The 20,310-nt window shown below is 39.3% G+C and overlaps 1 protein-coding gene across 2 annotated transcripts in view; it reads left to right on the top strand.

Moving 5' to 3' along the window:
* Positions 1-20,310, top strand: part of MED13 (mediator complex subunit 13) — a 127,688-nt gene that overhangs the window by 38,169 nt on the left and 69,209 nt on the right. For both annotated transcript variants that reach the window (XM_055256719.2, XM_055256718.2), the window contains exons 6-8: positions 1,711-1,905; positions 3,330-3,492; positions 3,688-3,798. In XM_055256719.2, the coding sequence (XP_055112694.2) occupies positions 1,711-1,905; positions 3,330-3,492; positions 3,688-3,798 (469 nt within the window). The remainder of the gene's footprint in view (positions 1-1,710; positions 1,906-3,329; positions 3,493-3,687; positions 3,799-20,310) is intronic.

Here is a 20,310-nt window from a genome sequence, read left to right as displayed (position 1 = left end):
ATGGGACAGTTAATTGTGAGTGAATTAATATTTGGAGGCTGAAAAGTTGACAACCTGTGTTATATGATCTTTTAACATTTGGTAAAACTATCACTTCCAATAACTTAAGAGACAGAAAATGTAACTAGAGAATTTATGACTTTGGCATGCTCTGCCTGCCAAAAGGGTCAGATTTTTGTATTTTTTTATTATTTATTTATTTATTTATTTTTATTTTTTTTGAGGCGGAGTCTCGCTCTGTTGCCCAGGCTGGAGTGCAATGGCACGATCTTGGCTCACTGCAACCTCCTCTGCCTCCCAGGTTCAAGCGCTTTTCCTGCCTCAGTCTTGCTAGTAGCTGGGATTACCGGTGCATGCCACCATGCCCACTTAATTTTTGTAATTTTAGTAGAGATGGGGTTTTGCCGTGTTGGCCAGGCTGGTCTCAAATTCCTGACCTCAAGTGATCCACCTACCTTGGCCTCCCAGAGTGCTGGGATTACTGGCATGAGCCACCACGCCGAGCCTAAAAGGGTCAGATTTTTTCAGATTGGCTGTATTCTCTATGTCCTCTCATTCAGGGACCCAGGTTAACAAAGGAGCCATATCTGGGACATGTTAATCTCATAGCAGAAGACAGAAGTGAGAGAAGCTGCACTGACCCTGCAGGCACATTTAAAGCTTCTGTTAGGATGTGGCTTATATCACATGCTTACATTCCAGAGCAAGTTACATAGCCTGACAATGGAGTGAAGACATATACTCTACCTCAGAGAGGCATGAGAGGAGGCATGGAGAAAGTATAATTTAGCAGATAATTGGAATTAGAATCTATCATATTGTATTTAAGGGAATCTAATGGTAATGTTATACATGAAGATCACCTCATTTCATCTTTTTTTTTTTTTTTTTTGAGACGGAATCTCGCTCTGTCGCTGCCCAGGCTGGATTGCAATGGCGCGATCTCTGCTCACTGCAACCTCCACCTCCTGGGCTCAAGCAGTTCTCCTGTCTCACCCTCCCGAGTAGCTGGGATTACAGGTGCCTGCCACCAAGCCCAGCTAAATTTTGTATTTTTAGTAGAGATGGGGTTTAGCCATGTTGGCCAGGCTGCTCTTGAACTCCTTACTTCAAATGACCCACCCACCTTGGCCTCCCAAAGTGCTAGGATTACAGGTGTGAGCCACCACTCCTGGCCTGTTTTTTTTTGTTGTTGTCTGTTTTTTTTTAAGAAAAAGATTACCAGTGTTCACTTTTAATAAACACATTACTACTAGAGCAGTTGTGACAAAAATGGAAAAAACACACATTTTTTAGGCTTTTAATATAGAGGCATATAGAAAAGTAAGTAGAAAATGGTTTGTAATTCTGGTGTCCAGATTACCTTTGTTAAACTTAAAAAATAAAATTGAAAAAGTAATACACATTAAGTTGGTCAGGGATGCAAATAAAGATTTAAAAAGCACATTTCTAGAAATCTAAAAAATTAAAAGGAAAGCTGCCTTTTTCCAAATCTCTCTCAGCAAAGGTAACCACCACTGACAGTTTATTGTGGTTTCTTCTAAAAAAAAAAAAAAAGAAAAACTCATGCCAAATAAGCTTATATTTATAAAAATGTATTTTTATTTGTATAAATGTGATACCTACTTTTCCATTATAGTACTTTTGAGTGAAACTAATTCACTAGTCACAAACGTAATTGGTTTTCCTGTCCCATTTTTTTCCTTTCAGCTGGTGTCCGAATGATCTACCCAGCATGCTTTGTTCTAGTCCCTCAGTCAGACATTCCTACTCCTAGCCCTGTGGGATCCACTCACTGTTCATCTTCTTGCTTGGGTGTCCACCAAGTGCCTGCTTCCACAAGAGATCCTGCTATGTCTTCGGTTACGCTTACACCACCTACATCTCCTGAGGAAGTCCAAACAGGTACAGCAGTAATTTGTCTCATCAGCTCTGGTAATCTGTTATTTTGTGTATAGTAAGTACTTAAGAAATAATTTATTTTGAAATAGTTTCAAACTTCTTGAGACGCTACAAGTGTAGTACAAGTAATTTCTTTAGCCAGATTTCCAAACTGTTATTATTTACTCCATCACCCTCTCTGTATGTATGTACATTCATTATCATTGGTCTTTTTCTGAACCATCTGAGAACAAGCTACAGACATGATGTCCCATCACTCCTGTGTACTCAGTGTATTTCCCAGAATTAAGGACACTCTCCTATACAACTATTACTCAGTCCTCTTAGAAAATCAGCATTGATACACTGCCATCCAGTTTGCATTCCCTGTTTTAGATATTTTGCTTTCTGTATTTAAAAGTAGCGTGCTTTTATTTTTAAAGGTTTGTGTGTTTATCTATAATTAAAATTTACTCCAACAGAGCAGCTCATTGCTGTGTTCTAATTCTTAGCCCTTAAGTCCTACAAAAATAAACCCAAGCTTTTACAGTAACTGTCAATACAGAACTAAAGCGTTTTAGCTATTAAAAGGGGTTTAGTTACCAAGGTGCTTATTTTCAGCAAAATGCCCTGTCACTCAAGAACATACGCATATACTAAAGTTCTGACCCACCGATTCATGCAACAGGTTTATATCCCTGCCCTCCCTCCATCTACCTTTAAAACAAAAACACAGAAGAACTTTTTACATTGGAGGAGAAACATACAAAAACACAGAAGAGCTTTTTACAATGGAGGGGAAATATGCTCATGCTCAGCTGACCTTACAAAAAAGACTGTCTGATTTCCAACAAAATGAGAACACTAAAGTGTTTGGCTAAAATCCAGCAATGATTGACTGACCCAGGTCAGAGGCTGGCAGGGACAGAAGGGCCAGAGTGCTGCTGCTGCAGGGGCTCATCCTGGGCTCCAAACCCCAACTTGATGTGGAAGCCAGGCTCTCTGCAGCAGCTCCATGGCTGGTGTCCAGGGCCCCTTCGCACTACTCCTAAGTCCTTCCAGTCTACCCACCTCTGGCCAGCCCCTGACCTTGATGATGTCACTCTGGGCATCAGGGTAGTCTGGTTTGCTTATACAGCATGATCCATGGGACGATCTTCCTTGCCTTCAGCCCACCTCCCCCCACATGCCACCGTGTGTTGGCCTTACCTGGCTCCTGAGAACCCCACTCTTGGTACTGAGAGTGGTAGGTTACAGAGATGTACTTGATTGCCACATTGCCTAATGAGATCTGGTTCCAAAAAGTAGCATGCTTTTTATCTCAAAATACAAATAATTTTACCAGATAGCTGGAGCAGCTTGTATCACAAATTAATAAAAAACCCAGATAATGTTACTTGAAACCTACGTTTGTTCTCCTACAGCCTGTTTTTTTGTTTTGTTTTCAGTTGATCCTCAGTCTGCCCAGAAGTGGGTCAAATTTTCTTCAGTATCTGATGGCTTCAACTCCGATAGTACTAGCCACCATGGTGGGAAAATACCCAGAAAATTAGCAAATCATGTGGTGGATAGAGTTTGGCAAGAATGCAATATGAACAGAGCACAGAACAAGTGTGTATTTTCATTTATAAGTTCAAAAATTGCATGTTGATAATTACTTATAATTAGAAGATATCTAAAGTATAAGCAGTCATTTGATTTTTCTTTAACTCATAATGTTGATCTTTAAAATTAATTTTAATGCTACATTCAGTTTTAATAGAAAATTTTATGAATTCTAAAGAATTTTGTAACTTTAAATCTTAGGAGGAAGTATTCTGCTTCATCAGGTGGTCTATGCGAAGAAGCGACAGCTGCTAAAGTGGCATCCTGGGATTTTGTTGAAGCCACACAAAGAACAAATTGCAGTTGTTTGAGGTAGATTATTTCCTGATCGATTGATGCCTATGTGTGATAGTTTCTTATGCCACTGAATGCTTATGTCCACTTTATTTGAAATAGCTTACATGAACATGATGTTAGGATTTTTTTCAAAAGAAAATTCAAGAAAAATATTTCAGGAATTTGAAGCTGATTATAGAAGTACATGTAAATAAAGCTTTCAGTTCATTCACTGTTACCAGAGGCAGACTCTGAAAGTTTTGTTTCCTAGTAGCTAAATAAAAGACAATTTTATATGGAGCTATGGTATATATAGTATCTATAAGGTATACAAGGCATATAAATCTCTTGAGAAAAGCGTTCCTTCCTCAATGGCGCTGCCTGAGAAATTTCTCACGAAGAGTTCTTTCTTTTTTAAAAAATGAAGAGACAGGCTCTTGCTTTATTACCTAGGCTGGAGTGATCATGGCTCACTGCAGCCTCAAACTCCTGGCCTCAGGCAATCCTCCTGCCCCAGCCTCCCAAGTAGCTGGGGTTACAGGCATGTGCCACCACACCTGGCTAATTAAAAGAAAAAAATAATTCGTAGAGAGGGTATCTTGGTATGTTGTCCAGGCTGGTTTTGAACTCCTAGCCTCAAACAATCCTCCCCTTGGCTTTCCAAAGTGCTAGGATTACAGGTGTGAGCCACCATACCTGGCCTACAGTAATCTTTTTTTATTTTTTGTCCCCTGGGCTGGAGTGCAGTGGCGCGATCTCGGCTCACTGCAAGCTCCACCTCCCGGGTTCATGCCATTCTCCTGCCTCAGCCTCCCAAGTAGCTGGGACTACAGGTGCCTGCCACCATGCCCAGCTAATTTTTTTTTTTTTATATATTTTTAATAGAGACAGGGTTTCACTGTGTTAGCCAGGATGGTCTCAATCTCCTGACCTCGTGGTACAATCTTTTTTTAATAGCAAATACAGTGTTGGGTTTTGAAGAGTAATTTCTTTTTTTTTAAGCTTTTATTTTTGGTTCAGGGTTACATGTGCAGGTTTGTGAAATAGGTAAACTCATGTCACAAGGGTTTGCTGTATAGATTATTTTGGCACTCAGATACTAAGCCTAGTACCCAGTAGTTACTTTTTCTGCTCCTGTCCCTTCTCCCAGCTTCCACCCTCAAGTAGACCCCAGTGTCTGTTGGACCCTTTGTGTCCATGAGTTCTCATCATTTAGCTACTACTTACAGGTGAGGACAGGCAGTAATTGGCTTTCTGTTGCTGTGCTAAGGATAATGACCTCCAGCTTCATCCATGTTCCTGCAGATGACATGATCTCATTCTTTTTTTATGGCTGCACAGTATTCCATGGTGTATATGTACCACATTTTCTTTATCCAGTCTGTCATTGATGGGCATTTAGGTTGATTCCATGTCTTTGCTATTGTGAATAGTGCTGCAGTGAACATTCGCATATATGTGTCTTTATGGTGGAATGATTTATATTCCCTGGGTATATAACCCAGTAATGGGATTGCTGGGTCGGATGGTAGTTGTAGCTCTTTGAGGAATCACCGCTGCTTTCCACAATGGTTGAACTATTTTCCCTCCCACCAACAGTGTATAAATGTTTCCTTCTCAACCTCACCAGCATCTGTTATTTTTTGACTTTCTAATAATAGCCATTCTGACTGGTGTGAGATGTTATCTCATTATGGTTTTGATTTGCATTTCTCTAATGATCAGTGATGTTGAGCTTTTTTACATATGTATGTTGGCTGCACATATGTCATCTTTTGAAAAGTTTTAATGTCCTTTGCCCACTTTTTAATAGGATTTTTTTTTATAAATTTAAGATTTTTTAGATACTGGATATTAGACATTTGTCAGCATAGTTTGCAAAACTTTTCTCCCATTATGTAGGTTATCTGTTTAGTCTGTTGATAATTTCTGTTGCTGTGCAAATGCTCTTTAGTTTAATTAGATCCCATTTGTCAGTTTTTGCTTTTGTTGTGATTTCTTTTGACATCTTTGTCATGAAATTTTTGCCCATTTCTGTGTCCAGAAGGGTATTGTCTAGGTTGTCTTACAGGGTTTTTATAGTTTTGGGTTTTACATTTAAGTCTTTAATCCATCTTGAGTTGATGTTTATGTATTGTGTAAGGAAGGGGTCTGATTTCAGTCATCTGCATATGACTAGCCAGTTATACCAGCACCATTTATTGAATAGGGAGTCCTTTCCCCGTTGCTTGTTTTTGTGAGCTTTGTCAAAGATCAGATGGTTGTGGCAGTGCAGCCTTATTTCTGGGCTCTCTATTCTGTTTCATTGGTCTATGTGTCTGTTTTAGTACCAGTACCATGCTGTTTTGGTAACCGTAGTCCTGTAGTATCGTTTAAGCCAGGTAACATGATGCCTCCAGCATTGTTCTTTTTGCTTAGGATTGCCTTGGCTGTTTGGGCTCTTTTTGGATTTCATACAAATTTTAAAATAGTTTTTCCTAGTTCTGTGAAGAATGTCATTGGTAGTTTGATAAGAATAGCATTGAATCCAAATTGCTTTGGGCAGTATGGCTATTTTAAGGATATTGATTCTTCCTATCTATGAGCATGGAATGTTTTTCTGGTTTTTTGCATCATCTCTGATTTCTTTGAGCAGTGTTTTGTAATTCTTATTGTAGAGATCTTTAACCTCTCTGGTTAGCTGTATTCCCAGTTATTTTACTCTTTGTGGCAGATGCGAATGGGATTGCATTTCTGATTTGGCTCTCAGCTTGGCTGTTGTTGGTATATAGGGATGCTAGTGATTTTTGTACAGTGATTTTGTATCCTGAAATTTTACTGAAGTTACCAGCTGAGGGAGCTTTTGGGCCGTGACTGTGGGGTTTTCCAGGTCTAGAATCATGTTGTCTGCCAACAGGGATAGTTTTGCTTCCTTTCTTCCTATTTGAATGCCCTTTATTTTTTTCTCCCTGATTCTTCTGGCCAGGGCTTCCAATACTATTTTGAATAGGAGTGAGACGAGGCATTCTTACCTTGTGCCACTTTTCAAGGGGAATGCTTCCAACTACAGTCTTTTTTTTTTTTTTTAATGGTAAATACAGTGCTGGGTTTTGTGGAGTAATTTCTTATAACATTCTTTGGGCAGCTGTAGGTGAAATGTTGAAATAAGATTCAGAAAATAGGATTCTATAAGGGAAAAACTGTCACAAGGGAGCAAAACTGTCAAAGCATGACAAAACCGTCACGCTTTCTAATGGACTATATTGGTGGAATGATTGGTAGAAGAATAGATGAACGTGGAATTCTTTAGAAATTTATTTAGTTTATATATTAAAGCCTTTTCATAAGATTTGGTTGTGAGAAGTTTTAAAATTATGTTGCCTAGGGTTTATTATTTTATCCTGCAGATTAAACATAGATCATAGGCTTTTGCAGTCAAGTAAACAACAATGGCCTTGACATCCCTAGTCAGAATTTGTGATGGAATAGATGGTCACCTGTCTTTCTCATGGAAGTGAACCAAAGAAATGGAGTGCCTGCAGGTTAGGGCCAAGGTTTTTCTTACATTTGCTCTGTTGGTTTGAATATATAATAACAGACTCTCTCAAGTGTGCTGTTATGTTTTTGCATAAATTGAATATTCTTATGGAGGCTCTTTGGATTAAAGAATATGTAATTTTTTAAAGTCTGGCAACTGTTGAAAATTTACCTCTGTTAGAGAGATTGAAATAAAAACAAGGATATATTTAGCTATTGTTTAGCAGTTTAAAATAGCTAAAAAACCACACCTAATCTGAACATAATTTGTATAAGAATGGGGGTCAGCAAACTGTGATGAATTCACCATATGCCCACTGCATGTTTTGTATGGCCTGTAAGCTGAAAATGATTTTTTTTATTTGTTTGAGACGATGTCTCGCAGACGGGAGTGCAATGGCGTGATCTCTGCTCACTGCAACCTCCGCCTCCCAGGTTCAAGCAGTTCTCCTGCCTTAGCGTTCCGAATAGCCAGAACTACAGGCATGTGCCACCACACCTGGCTAATTTTTTGTATTATTTAGTAGAGACGGGGTTTCACCATGTTGGTCAGTCTGGTCTCAAACTCCTGACCTCAGGTAATCCATCTGCCTTGGCCTCCCAAAGTGTTGGGATTATAGGTGTGAGCCACCATGCCCAGCCAACTGAAAATGATTTTTACATTTTTTAAAAGTTGAAAAAAATAAAGAATGTTTTATGGTATGTGAAAGTTGTGTGAAATTCAGATTTCACTATTGATAAATAAGGATTTATTAGAACACAGCCACGTTCATTTATTTACATATTGTCTGTGGTCACTTTTGCCCCACAATGGCAGAGTTGAATAGTTGTGACACAGACTCGCTCCCAGGGGATAAAATATTTACTCTCTGGTTCCCTACAGAAAAAGTTTGCTAATCCCTGGTCTAAGACTAAAAGAATGCTTAAATGTAATTAGGCTTTTCCAGAACTACCATTTGACCGAGCAATCCTATTACTGGATATATTTATCTAGAGGAATATAAAGCATTCTGTCATAAAGACACATGCATGGGAATGTTCGTTGCAGCACTATTCACAATAACAAAGACATGGAATCAACCTAAGTGCTCATCACTGACAGCCTGGATAAAGAAAATGTGCATGTACACCATGGAATACTGTGCAGCCATAAAAAAGAATGAGATCATGTCTTCTGCAGGAACATGAATGGAGCTGGAGGTCATTTTCCTTAGCAAACTAATGCAGGAACTGAAAATTAAATATTGCCTGTTATCACTTATAAGTGGGAGCTAAATGATGAGAACTCATGGACACAAAGAAGGGAACAACAGACACTGGGTGCAGTGGAGGCTGGGAGGAGGGAGAGGAACAGAAAAAATAACTATTGGATACTAGACCTTTAATACCTGTGTGATGAAATAATCTGTAAACAAAGCCCTATGACATGAGTTTACCTATATAACAAACCTGCGCATTTACCCCTGAACCTAAAATAAAAGTTAAGAAAAAAATAAATCAGGATTTTCTTTCCCACTAGTGGAATTTTTATCAAATAATTCTTTTTTAGTTCCTAAACTAGACTTTTTTATTCTTTTTGAAAAGGTGGATTTTAAGTATTTTGTCTAAAATGGTTTTAGAGGAAGGCATTAAAATATGCATGTTGGCAACATAGGTTTAAATTCTTGGTCTTTAAGCTGAACTTTTATTTTTAAAAAGTTATTTTCTTTTGTCCAGGCGCAGTGGCTTATGCCTGTAATCCCAGCACTTTGGGTTGCTGAGGCAGGTGGATCACGTGAGGTCAGGGGTTCAAGACCAGCCTGGCCAACATGGTGAAATACCATCTCTACTAAAAATACAAAAATTAGCCAGGCATGGTGGCACACGCCTGTAATCCCAGCTACTTAGGAGGCTGAGGCAGGAGAATCGCTTGAACCCGGAACGCAGAGGGTGCAGTGAGCCAAGATGGCGTCACTGCACTTCAGTGTTGGCGGCAGAGCGAGACTCCGTCTCAAAAATAAAACATCATTTTAAAAAATATTTTCAGAAATTTCTCACAGGTATATAGAGATTTAATATGCTAAAATTTTACATAATCGATACATGTGACTTGCTTTGGTTAGTTTGCTCCTTTAGTAAATACAGCATTTCTAATCATTTACTTAAAAAAAAAATTAGTATTACATTTTGTACTTTAGGTTCTCTGCCTACCACAAATCTAGCTTATTTCTTAAGTGAAGGTAAGACAGACAGTGAGCTACCACATGTGTATCCTCTTTGCCATAGAATATATAGGAGGTTGGGGCATACATTGATAACTGACTCTGTTAATCGGCCTGTAGCTCGCTCTCAAATCCATTTCTGCTTTTTCTCTGTTCTGTTCTGTATTGCAGGGAATTAAATTTCCTAGACTCCTTTGCTTTCTGGAGTTGGCTAATAGGAGGCACTAACAGAAGATTGGAGGGTGAGAGGAGGGAAGAAGCCAGGGTCTTTCCCCAGTCCCTTTTTGAGCCAACTCCAGCAGCAGCTCCCTTGTGTCCTATTAACACAGCCCCTTCCTCATGGTCCCAGTTACTACTGAGCAGATCCTGCTATGGTTCTAGCACCATCCTGAGCTTCTGGGATATGGTGAGACTACATCATCTTATTGTCCTTTCAGTGCTAGAAGTCATAGAAGCTCCCTGCTGTTACTAGTCTCTGGGTTTCCTCACTTTCCTCTGTTTTGTATAACCAGTTCTCTATAGTGAATTTCTTCTGAGTGCAAGATAGGCCTGGATCCTGCCTGATAACATTGGCTTCTCTTAAAAATTGATTTGGGAAGAAAAAAAATTCTTAACTGTAACAGACAATTTACACGAATATAAATTATTATTATTATTATTATTTTTTTTTTTTTTTTTTTTGAGACGGAGTCTCGCTCTGTCACCCAGGCTGGAGTGCAGTGGCGCAATCTCGGCTCACTGCAAGCTCCGCCTCCTGGGTTCACGCCATTCTCCTGCCTCAGCCTCTCCAAGTAGCTGGGACTTCAGGCGCCTGCCACCACGCGCGGCTAATTTTTTTGTATTTTTACTAGAGACGGGGTTTCACCGTGGTCTCAAATCTCCTGACCTCATGATCCGCCCGCCTTGGCCTCCCAAAGTGCTGGGATTACAAGCGTGAGCCACCGTGCCCGGCTGAATGTAAATTATTTTAAGAAATTTAAGGTATATGAATAAAGCCTAAGTTCCCTTTGACCATCCTTTCACTCCCCCAAGCCTACTCACTCTCCCTAGAAGTGGCTAGTTGCCAATTAGATACTATTTCTCCATACTTAATTTTATGTATTCTCCTCTCAACACATAAATATTATTATTTTTTTAGAGATTAGCTGTGTTGCCCAGGCTGGAGTGCAGTGATGAAATCATGGCTCATTATAGCCTCAAACTCCTGGGCTCAAATGATCCTCCTGCCTCAATCTCCCAACTAGCTAGAACTACAGGTGTGTGCCGCAATGCTCGGATAATTTTTAAATATTTTGTAGAGATGGGGTCATGCTATGTTGCCCAGGCTGGTCTTGAACTCCTGGGCTCAAGCGATCTTCCTGCCTCAGCCTCCCAAAGTGCTGAGATTACAGGCATGAGCCACCATGCCTGGCCTCACATAAGTATTCTGATTTATTTTTCACAGCTAATTTTTTTCACTAAATGTGCCTCAGATCTTTCCATATTAGTTACTTATATAGCTCTGCTTCATTGTTTAAAAATTTTCCTGGGGCTGGGTTTGGTGGCTCATGCCTGTAATCCCAGCAATTTGGGAGGCCAAGGGAGAAGGATTGCTTGGGGCCAGGAGTTCAAGACTAGCCTGGACAATGTAGTGATACTCTCTTTTTTAAAAGAAAAATGAAAAAAATGTTGTTAATATTCCACTGAGTGGAAGTATCATAGTTTATGTATAATCATTCTGGATTTGATGGACATACAGTTTGTTTCCATAGGTATTTTTTGCTTGTGCTTACTTTAAAAAAAAGTAATACTGCTGTAACTATCAATTATTTAGTAGGTTTTTTTGAATCCTTACTCTGTGACAGAAGGTGTCTTAGGCTCAGAATACACTAGCTAACAAAGCTCCTGCTATTATGAAGCCTGCATTCTATTGGAAATGAGGCAGATAATTTGTTTTTAAGAATAATTTTTTTTTTTTTTTTTTGAGACAGTCTTGCTCTGTTGCCCAGGCTGAAGTGCAGTGATGCCATCTCGGCTCACTGCAACCTCCTTCTCCTGGGTTGAGGGGATTCTTGTGCCTCAGCCTCCTGAGTAGCTGGTACTACAGGTATATACCACCACGTCCAGATTAATTTTTGTGTTTTTAGTAGAGATCGGGTTTTACCATGTTGGCCAGGCTGGTCTCAAACTCTGACCTCAAATGATCCACCTACCTTGGCCTCCCGAAGTGCTGGGATTACAGATGTGAGCCACTGTGCCCAGCCTTAAGAAGGATTTTAAATCCTTTTTAAATTTGAATGAGTGCAGGGAAGGAAATAAACTAGGTGGGTGATGTGATAAAGAGTTGTAGGCGAGAGGGCTATTTAAGTACGTGTGACATCAAAAAAGACTCTACCAATTTTACTCGCGCTTTTTGCATATAGAAAATGTTGGTTTTTCTTGTGATTTCACTGATCTGAGAACTATCCTCAAAATTATTTTTTGCCATTATAATAAGTGAGAAGCATAAAATTGTTTGTTGCATTTTTCATTAGCGAGATTGAATAGCGCACATTTACTGATACTAGAGTTTAGTGTGGTGGAATGTTCATAGGAAAACTGCACATAGAAAGCAGGCTGCTAAGTAAAAAGCAGTACATTAAATTTCACGTTAACATTAAAGTACTGCATACCTAACATCAATAGGAAAAAATAATCTAAAAGGATTACTCTGTTGGTTTGTGCTTTGAGGACAATTTCTTTTTTTTACAAAGATTGCTCAATGTGGATGTGTTCTAGCATGAAATTCAGTTGTTTGGCCGGGCGCAGTGGTTCATGCCTGTAATCCCAGCACTTTGGGAGGCCGAGGCGGGCGGATCACAAGGTCAGGAGATTGAGACCATCCTGGCTAATGCAGTGAAACCCTGTTTCTACTAAAAGTACAAAAAAATTAGCCAGGCTTGGTGGTGGGCGCCTGTAGTCCCAGCTACTCGGGAGGCTGAGGCGGGAGAATGGCATGAACCCGGCAGGCAGAGCTTGCAGTAAGCCGAGATTGCGCCACTGCACTCCAGCCTGGGTGACAGAGCGAGACTCCATCTCAAAAAAAAGAAGAAAAGAAAAGAAATTCAATTGTACTCTGTAAAGAAACTAGCTTTTAGAAAGAGGTCTGTATAGAAGAAAAGGGCTGATTTAATGTTGTCAAAAATTTAGAGAACCATTGCTATTAGTATGTAGCCCTAGTTAATAGTTTCTTACTCTTAATAGCTGGGTAAGTGAAGGTATGGCCATTTACTTTTCACATCCCTTGTATACTTGGGACATAACTAAATAGTTCACCTCAGATGAATGGAGATCCTGTTTCTCCTACTGCCTTGCATAAAATAGACTAATTCTCAAACTTTTTTGTCTCAGAACTTTACAGTCTTAAAAAATTATTGAAGACTGCAAAGTACGTTTATTACATTATTTATATTTTAGAGAAATTTTAAAGCACCACTTATTAAAAATAACAGTAATCTCAGTGCATATTAACATGAATAAAATACACATCCACTATATTTTCCAAAACAGTAGCAAAAAAACTAATTGAGTGGCATTGTTTTACAGTTGTGCAAGTCTCTTTAATACTGAGTGTAGTAAGATAGTTGAATTCTTATATCTGCTTCTGCATTCAGCCTATTGCTGGATATTGTCTTGGTTGACGTATATGAAGAAAATCCAGCCTCACGTAGCTATGCAATTGGAGGAGGAAAGAGAGTGTTTTAATAACTTTTTCAGATAATTGTGGATATTCTTTGGTACTACACCAAAAATTGACAAGTGATAGTTTCTTAAAGGTTGGTTGGAATGTGGAATCTAAAGCTCTGTCAGTAGTTGTACTTCACTAATAACTGAATGGATCTTTCCATTTTGTAACATCATGCATTGGTCGTTTGAAAAATATCAGTTCACTGGGTTATACAGATCTGAATGTTGGCACATTTTGTTATATATACTCATCTCTAAATATCCGTGTAGGATCGATATTCTGGAACCCTCACAGATAACAAAATCTATGGATGCTCAAGAAGTTAGTATTCATATAACCCATATACATCCTTTAGTATTCTTTTTTTTTTTTTTTTTTTTTTTTTTTTTTTTTGAGACAGGGTCTTCGCCTCTGTTACCAGGCTGGAGTGCAGTGGTGTGATCTTGGCTTACTGCAACCTGCACCTCCCTGGCTCAAGTGATTTTTGTGCCTCAGCCTCCCAAGTAGCTAGGACTACAGGCATGCGCCACCATGCCCAGCTAACTTTTTGTTTGTGTGTATTTGTAATAGAGATTGGGTTTCACCATGTTGGCCAGGCTGGTCTTGAACTCCTGGCCTCAAGTGATCCACCCACCTCAGCCTCCCAAAGTGTTGGGGATGAGCCCCTGTACTTGGCCCTTCAGTATAGTTTAAATAATCTCTAGTTTGTTTATAATACCTAATACAATGTGTTACGTAAATAGTTGTTATACCGTATTGTTTTTACAATTTATATTATTTTTTATTGTTGTACTGTTAACTTTTCATTTTTGAAAAATAATATTTTTCATCTCTGGTTGGTTGAATTTGAGGATGTGGAATTCAGCCAATTCAGAGTATCAAAATATTTCATTCATTAATATTACCAGTGATCTCACCTGAAAAGTATTTAAGTATTAGAAAGCTCAAGCTCACTGTGTCAGATACAGTTTTCCAAAATTCTAAATATTGCAGTGGTACCAACTGTATTAGCAGTAGTAGTCATTGTTTAGCAGTCAAGCTCAAAATGATTAGTTTTTCCTTAAACGACAAACTCATTTTGTTCATGTTTGATAACCTAATAAACAAATCTGCCAAATGACCAAATATGGATAATCTTAGTTTATCTACCAGTCTTTGTTCTTCAAATGGTGTTTCATGAAAAAAGCTAGTTTCAGCTTGTAACTCAAACAATTGTACAAGCCCTTTTCCTCAAAATAGCCATTGTACTTCAAATCTATAGCAGAAATGCTTTATATGCACTTCCTATTTCTTTATAGAGTGTAAAAAGATGTGTATAAGGATTGAGATTAATAAAAATTAGTTTTACTGTCTTCATGAAGGACATTCTTAAGTGATACTGCCATAGAAAATAACAAACTGAGTGTGTGCTGGTGGAGAAAGCAATGACTGCTTCTGCTAGTACAGTTGGTACCACTCCCTTTGATTCATGTTCAGTTGCCAGAAGTTTTGCTGCCTATTGTTTTTTTTCACCATCTTTGTAAATTTCAACATAATAAAAAAGGCAGATAGTGTCTTGGTGCTATTATGAAAATAGTTTTGAACCCCTGTAGCCCCTGAAAAGGAGGGTTCAGGGACCATACTTTGAATTTAGTAGACAGTCAAATATTTGAATAATTGATGAGTTAATGATACTGTTGTTTTTTCCTTTTTATATTCTTTTTCAGTTTCTTCTCTTGATTTAGAAGTTTGATGTTCTATTTTTATTCTTTTGTTAATTGAATTAATCATTTATTGTGCCTGCTTTCCTTAAAGTCTAAAGTTAGAGTCTACGTTCTTTTTATGGAATGAACAAGGACCTTGGAATACTTTAATCTTGCTCCTCAAATCTTTCATGCTTTTTTTTTTTTTTTTTTTTTTAGCATTTTAGTTCTGCTCTGTTTTGTTATTAGAAGCTTCAAACATGGACAAAAATAAGCGAATTGGCCGGGCGCGGTGGCTCACGCTTGTAATCCCAGCACTTTGGGAGGCCGAGGCGGGCGGATCACGAGGTCAGGAGATCGAGACCACGGTGAAACCCTGTCTCTACTAAAAATACAAAAAATTAGCCGGGCGTGGTGGCGGGTGCCTGTAGTCCCAGCTACTCGGAGAGGCTGAGGCAGGAGAATGGCGTGAACCCGGGAGGCGGAGCTTGCAGTGAGCCGAGATTGAGCCACTGCACTGCACTCCAGCCTGGGCGACAGAGCGAGACTCCGTCTCAAAAAAAAAAAAAAAAAAATAAGCGAATTGGGCAATGAATTCCTATTTATCAATCATTCATATTCACTTACTGTGTTTGCTTCAACTAGACTTTTTCTCTTGCTGAAGATCTTTAAAATTTGTTTAATTTACTTTATTTATTTATTATTATTATTATTATTATATATTTTTTGAGGCGGAGTCTCATTCTGTCACCCAGGCTGGAGTGCAGTGGCTCAATCTTGGCTCACTTGCAACCTCCACCTCCTGAGTTCAAGTGATTCTCCTGCCTCAGCCTCCTGAGTAGTTGGGATTACAGGCGCCCACCACCACACTCGGCTAATTTTTTGTAGTTTTAGTAGAGACAAGGTTTCACTGTGTTGGCCAGGCTGGTCTAGAACCCCCAACCTCAGGTGTTCTGTCCACCTTGGCCTCCCAAAGTGCTGGGATTGCAAGCATGAGCCACCATGTCCAGCCCAATATATTTTATTGAACTTGATTTATCTAAAATATTATTTTGACATACAGTAATTGTGATGAAACATTAGTGAGATATTTGGCATTCCTTTATTTTATAACATGTCTTGGAAAATTGGTATTTTACATCTATAGCACATCTCAATTTGGACTAGCCACTTGTCAAGTGTCTAATGGCTACATGTAACTTGTGGCTACCATTATTGGATAGTGCAGCTTTATAAATTAGGTAGAAATAGGACTGAAGGGCTGGAAGATACAGAAAAGATGAATTTCTATTCAGTATTAAGAATTTACCTTGTAGCAGTTGGAGCTATTTGATGAGGGGGGATGCATCTCCTTATACAGTAGTATGGTCCTTGTCACTGAAAGTATTCAAAAAGAACCCATTCAAGCCAATGAGGTGGCTGTTGCCTGTAATCCCAGCTACTTGGGAGGCTGTAGTGAGCGCTAATCATGGCACTGTGTTCCAGCCTGGGCAACAGCATGAGGACAAAAAAAGAGAAGGGATTATTCATACATTGGGTAGGACCTGCTGGGTTGTTTTTTTGTTTTTTTTTTGGTTTTGGTTTTTTGCGTTTTTGAACAAATTTCTGTGTTTAAAAAAAAAAATGCTCTTTTACAAAGTTCAGGCCAGGTGAGTGGCTCCTGCCTGTAATCCCAGCACTTTGGGAGGCCGAAGTGGGTAGATCACTTGAGGTCAGGAGTTTGAGACCAGCCTAGGCAACATGGCAAAACCCCATCTCTACTAAAAAAAAAAAAAAAAAAATATATATATATATATATATATATATATATAAAATTAGACTGATGTGGTGGTGGGTGCCTGTAATCCCAGCTACTTGGATGGCTGAGGTGGGAGAATCATTTGAACCTGGGAGGCAGAGGTTACATTGAGCAGAGATCACGCCACTGCACTCCAGCCTGGGCAACAGAGCGAGACTGTCTCAAAAATTAAATAAATAAAATAAAAAGTTCAAACAGTACACAAGAATATAAAATTAAAAATTAACAGGTTCCCCTCTTATGTATGTAGGTCTGCTTGTTGCTTTCTTTCACACAAATGGAATCGTGCTGTATTTCTGCAATTTACTCTTTTTTTGATAAACAGCCTGGGTGTTTATCCATATTGTCACTTACAGATTCATTCTTTTTAAAAAGTTCATAATACTGCATTTTATAGATATGTAATACTTTATTTGGCAAATCCCTATGCTATGCTCTTGATAAAGATTTTTAAAGCAAATCTTAAATATTACACTTCTGCGGTACTTCAGTATGCGGCTCTAAAAAATATGAATATCTTCTTACATGAATATAATTCTACCATCATACCTAATGTTATAATACCTTGTCCAGATTTTCTCAGAAATGTCTTTTTGTAGATAGTTTATTTGACTAGGATTCAAACAAGGAGTAAACATTTGGTTGTTATGTTTTTTAAATCTCTCCTTTTAGTTGTCTCCTGCTCCCTTTTCATGACATTGACTCGGTTGGTAAAACTAGGTCAGTTCTCCCTATAGAGTGCCCCACTTTCTGGATTTTTCATTTTACTTGTCATGTAATTTTACTTCTTTTAGTGTAATTTGATTTCTTCCTTTTTCCTTTGCATTTCTGTAAATGGAAGGTAGCTGTAGAGCTGAGCTATCCAGTACTAGCTGTGTTAGTAACTACTATTGACTATTTAAATTTACAGTAATTGGATTTAAATATAATTAAAAATTCAGTTCCTCAGCTGGGTACAGTGGTTCATGCCTGTAATCTCAGCACTTTGGGAGGCTCTCTTGAGTCCAGGAATTTGAGGTTACAGTGTGCTGTGATTGTACTGCATTCCAGCCTCAGTGACAGAACAAGACTTGTCTCTTAAAAAATTAGTTCCTCAATTGCACTAGCCACAATTCAAGTACTCAAGAGCCATATACAGGCTAGGTGCAGTGGCTAATGCCTGTAATCCCAGCATTTTGGGAGGCCGAGGTGGGTAGATCATTTGAGGTCAGGAGTTCAAGACCAGCCTGACCAACATGGTGAAACCCCGTCTCTACTAAAAATACAAAAATTAGCCCAGTGTGGTGGCGGGCACCTGTAATCCCAGCTACTCGGGAGACTGAGGCGGGAGAATCGCTTGAACCCAGGAGCCAGAGGTTGTGGTGAGCTGAGATCGTGCCACTGCACTCCAGTCTGGGTGACAGAGCGAAACTGTGTCTCAAAAAAATACATATATAAAAACATATACAGAACTTCCCATCATCATAGAAAGTTCTGGACAGTGCTCAGTGCTGATCTGGGGGCTTGATTACTTGATTAGACTCAACTTCAATATTTTTGGCAAGAGTACTTCATAGATGGTGGCTGCGTTGCTTTGTATTATGTTACGTCAGAGAGACACAGTATCTGGTTGTCCCATATCTAGTAATGTTAAGATTGATTAGGTGGGGATCAGCCTAACCCTTTCATTGTATAGTTTTTTTGTTTGTTTGTTTTTTTGTTGGGGTTGGGACAGAGTCTCACTATGTCGCCCAGGCTGGAGTGCAGTGGTGTGATCTCAGCTTGCTGCGACCTCCACCTCCTGGGTTAAAGTCATTCTCCCGCCTCAGCCTCCTGAGTAGCTGGGATTACAGGTGCCCGCCACCACGCACAGCTAGTTTTTGTGTTTTTAGTAGAGACGGGGTTTCACCATGTTGGCCAGGCTGGTCTAGAACTCCTGACTTCATGATCCACCTACCTCAGCCTCCCAAAGTGCTGGGATTACAGGTGTGAGCCATTGCACCTGGCCTTATTGTATAGTTTGTAATAATGCTGACTATGAATAAAGACAATTTATCTTCTTCCTCCGAAGTCTCTGACCTCTTTCTTGCCTTATTGCATTGGGTAAAACCTTCAATAAAATGTTAAATGTTGAGAGCAAATATTCTTGCCTTGTTCTTAATCTTGAGAAATTATTCATGCTTAAACATCAAGTAAGATATTAGTTGTAGTTCTTCATAGATATCTATCAGATCAAGCAAATTTTCTTTTATTCCTTGGTTGCAGAGTGTGTATAAATAGGGGTTGAATATATTAATAGTATTAGTAGGGTTTTTTCTATAGTTATTGAGATAATACGGTTTTCTTTTATTCTGTTAACGTGATGCATGATATTGTTTTCTTTTGAATGCTACACCTTACATTCCCAAAATTAACTTCATTTGGTCATGATGTGTTATTCTTTTATATATTTTGCTGGTTTGAGTTGCTAATATTTTGTTAATTATTTACATCTGTGTTCTTAAGAGATAATGGTCTACGGTTTTCTTTTTGTGTAATATCTTTGATTTTAATATTAGGATAATGGTGGATTTCTCCTATGTCCTTTTGAAACGAGTTTGGTTTTCTTTGATAACTTTGGTTCTTTTTTTTTCTCTATGCACAATAAGATATTTCAGGCTGTATACAAAAGGTGCCTTGGGCGGGTGCAGTGGCTCACGCCTATAATCCCAGCACTTTGGGAGGCCAAGGCGGGTGGATCACGAGGTCAAGAGATCAAGACTATCCTGGCCAACATGGTGAAACCCCGTCTCTACTAAAAATACAAAAATTAGCCAGGTGTGGTGGCGCACACCTGTAGTCCCAGCTACTCGGGAGGCTGAGGCAGGAAAACCACTTGAACCTGGGAGGCGGAGGTTGCAGTGAGCCAAGATTGCACCACTGCACTCCAGCCTGGCAACAGAGTGAGACTCGGTCTCAATAAAAAAAAAAGTGTCTCAGTATGTCTTCTCAACAGAGTTTTTCAAATAAGTGCCTGTCACTGCTTTTTAATACTCTTTCTGGATAGCTCTGATTCAGCAAAAAAGTAAAATTTAAAAAGTAAAACCTAATGAATACTGAATGTGTAAACTCCATGTTACCACATTTTAAAAGTTTCTTGGCCAGGCATGGTGGCTCATGCCTGTAATCCCAGCACTTTGGGAGGCCGAGGCAGGCGGATCTCCTGAGGTCGGGAGTTCAAGACCAGCCTGACCAACATGGAGAAACTGAATGTGTTTCCAGCAAAATTAGCTGGGCGTGGTGACACATGCCTGTAATCCCATCTACTGGGGAGGCTGAGGCAGGAGAATCGCTTGAACCTGGGAGGCGGAGGTTGCGGTGAGCTGAGATTACGCCATTGCACTCCAGCCTGGGCAACAAGAGCGAAACTCCCTCTCAAAAATAAAAAAGTTTCTTAGTGTAAAATAATGTTATGTGTATATATATATCTCATTGAGTTTGGAAATCTCAATGTGCACTGAAAGAAATCTTTTTTTTTTTTTTTGAGACGGAGTCTTGCTCTGTCACCCAGGCTGGAGTGCAGTGGCATGATCTCAGCTCACTACAACCTCCGCCTCCTGGGTTCAAGCTATTCTCGTGCCTCAGCCTCCCGAGTAGCTGGGACTACAGGCGCGTGCCACCACACCT

Source organism: Symphalangus syndactylus, chromosome 20 (genome assembly GCF_028878055.3).
Source record: "Symphalangus syndactylus isolate Jambi chromosome 20, NHGRI_mSymSyn1-v2.1_pri, whole genome shotgun sequence".
NCBI classification, from domain to species: Eukaryota; Metazoa; Chordata; class Mammalia; order Primates; family Hylobatidae; genus Symphalangus; species Symphalangus syndactylus.
The sequence above is the reverse complement of the archived record's forward strand: the minus strand, read 5'-3'. Positions and strand labels throughout refer to the sequence as shown.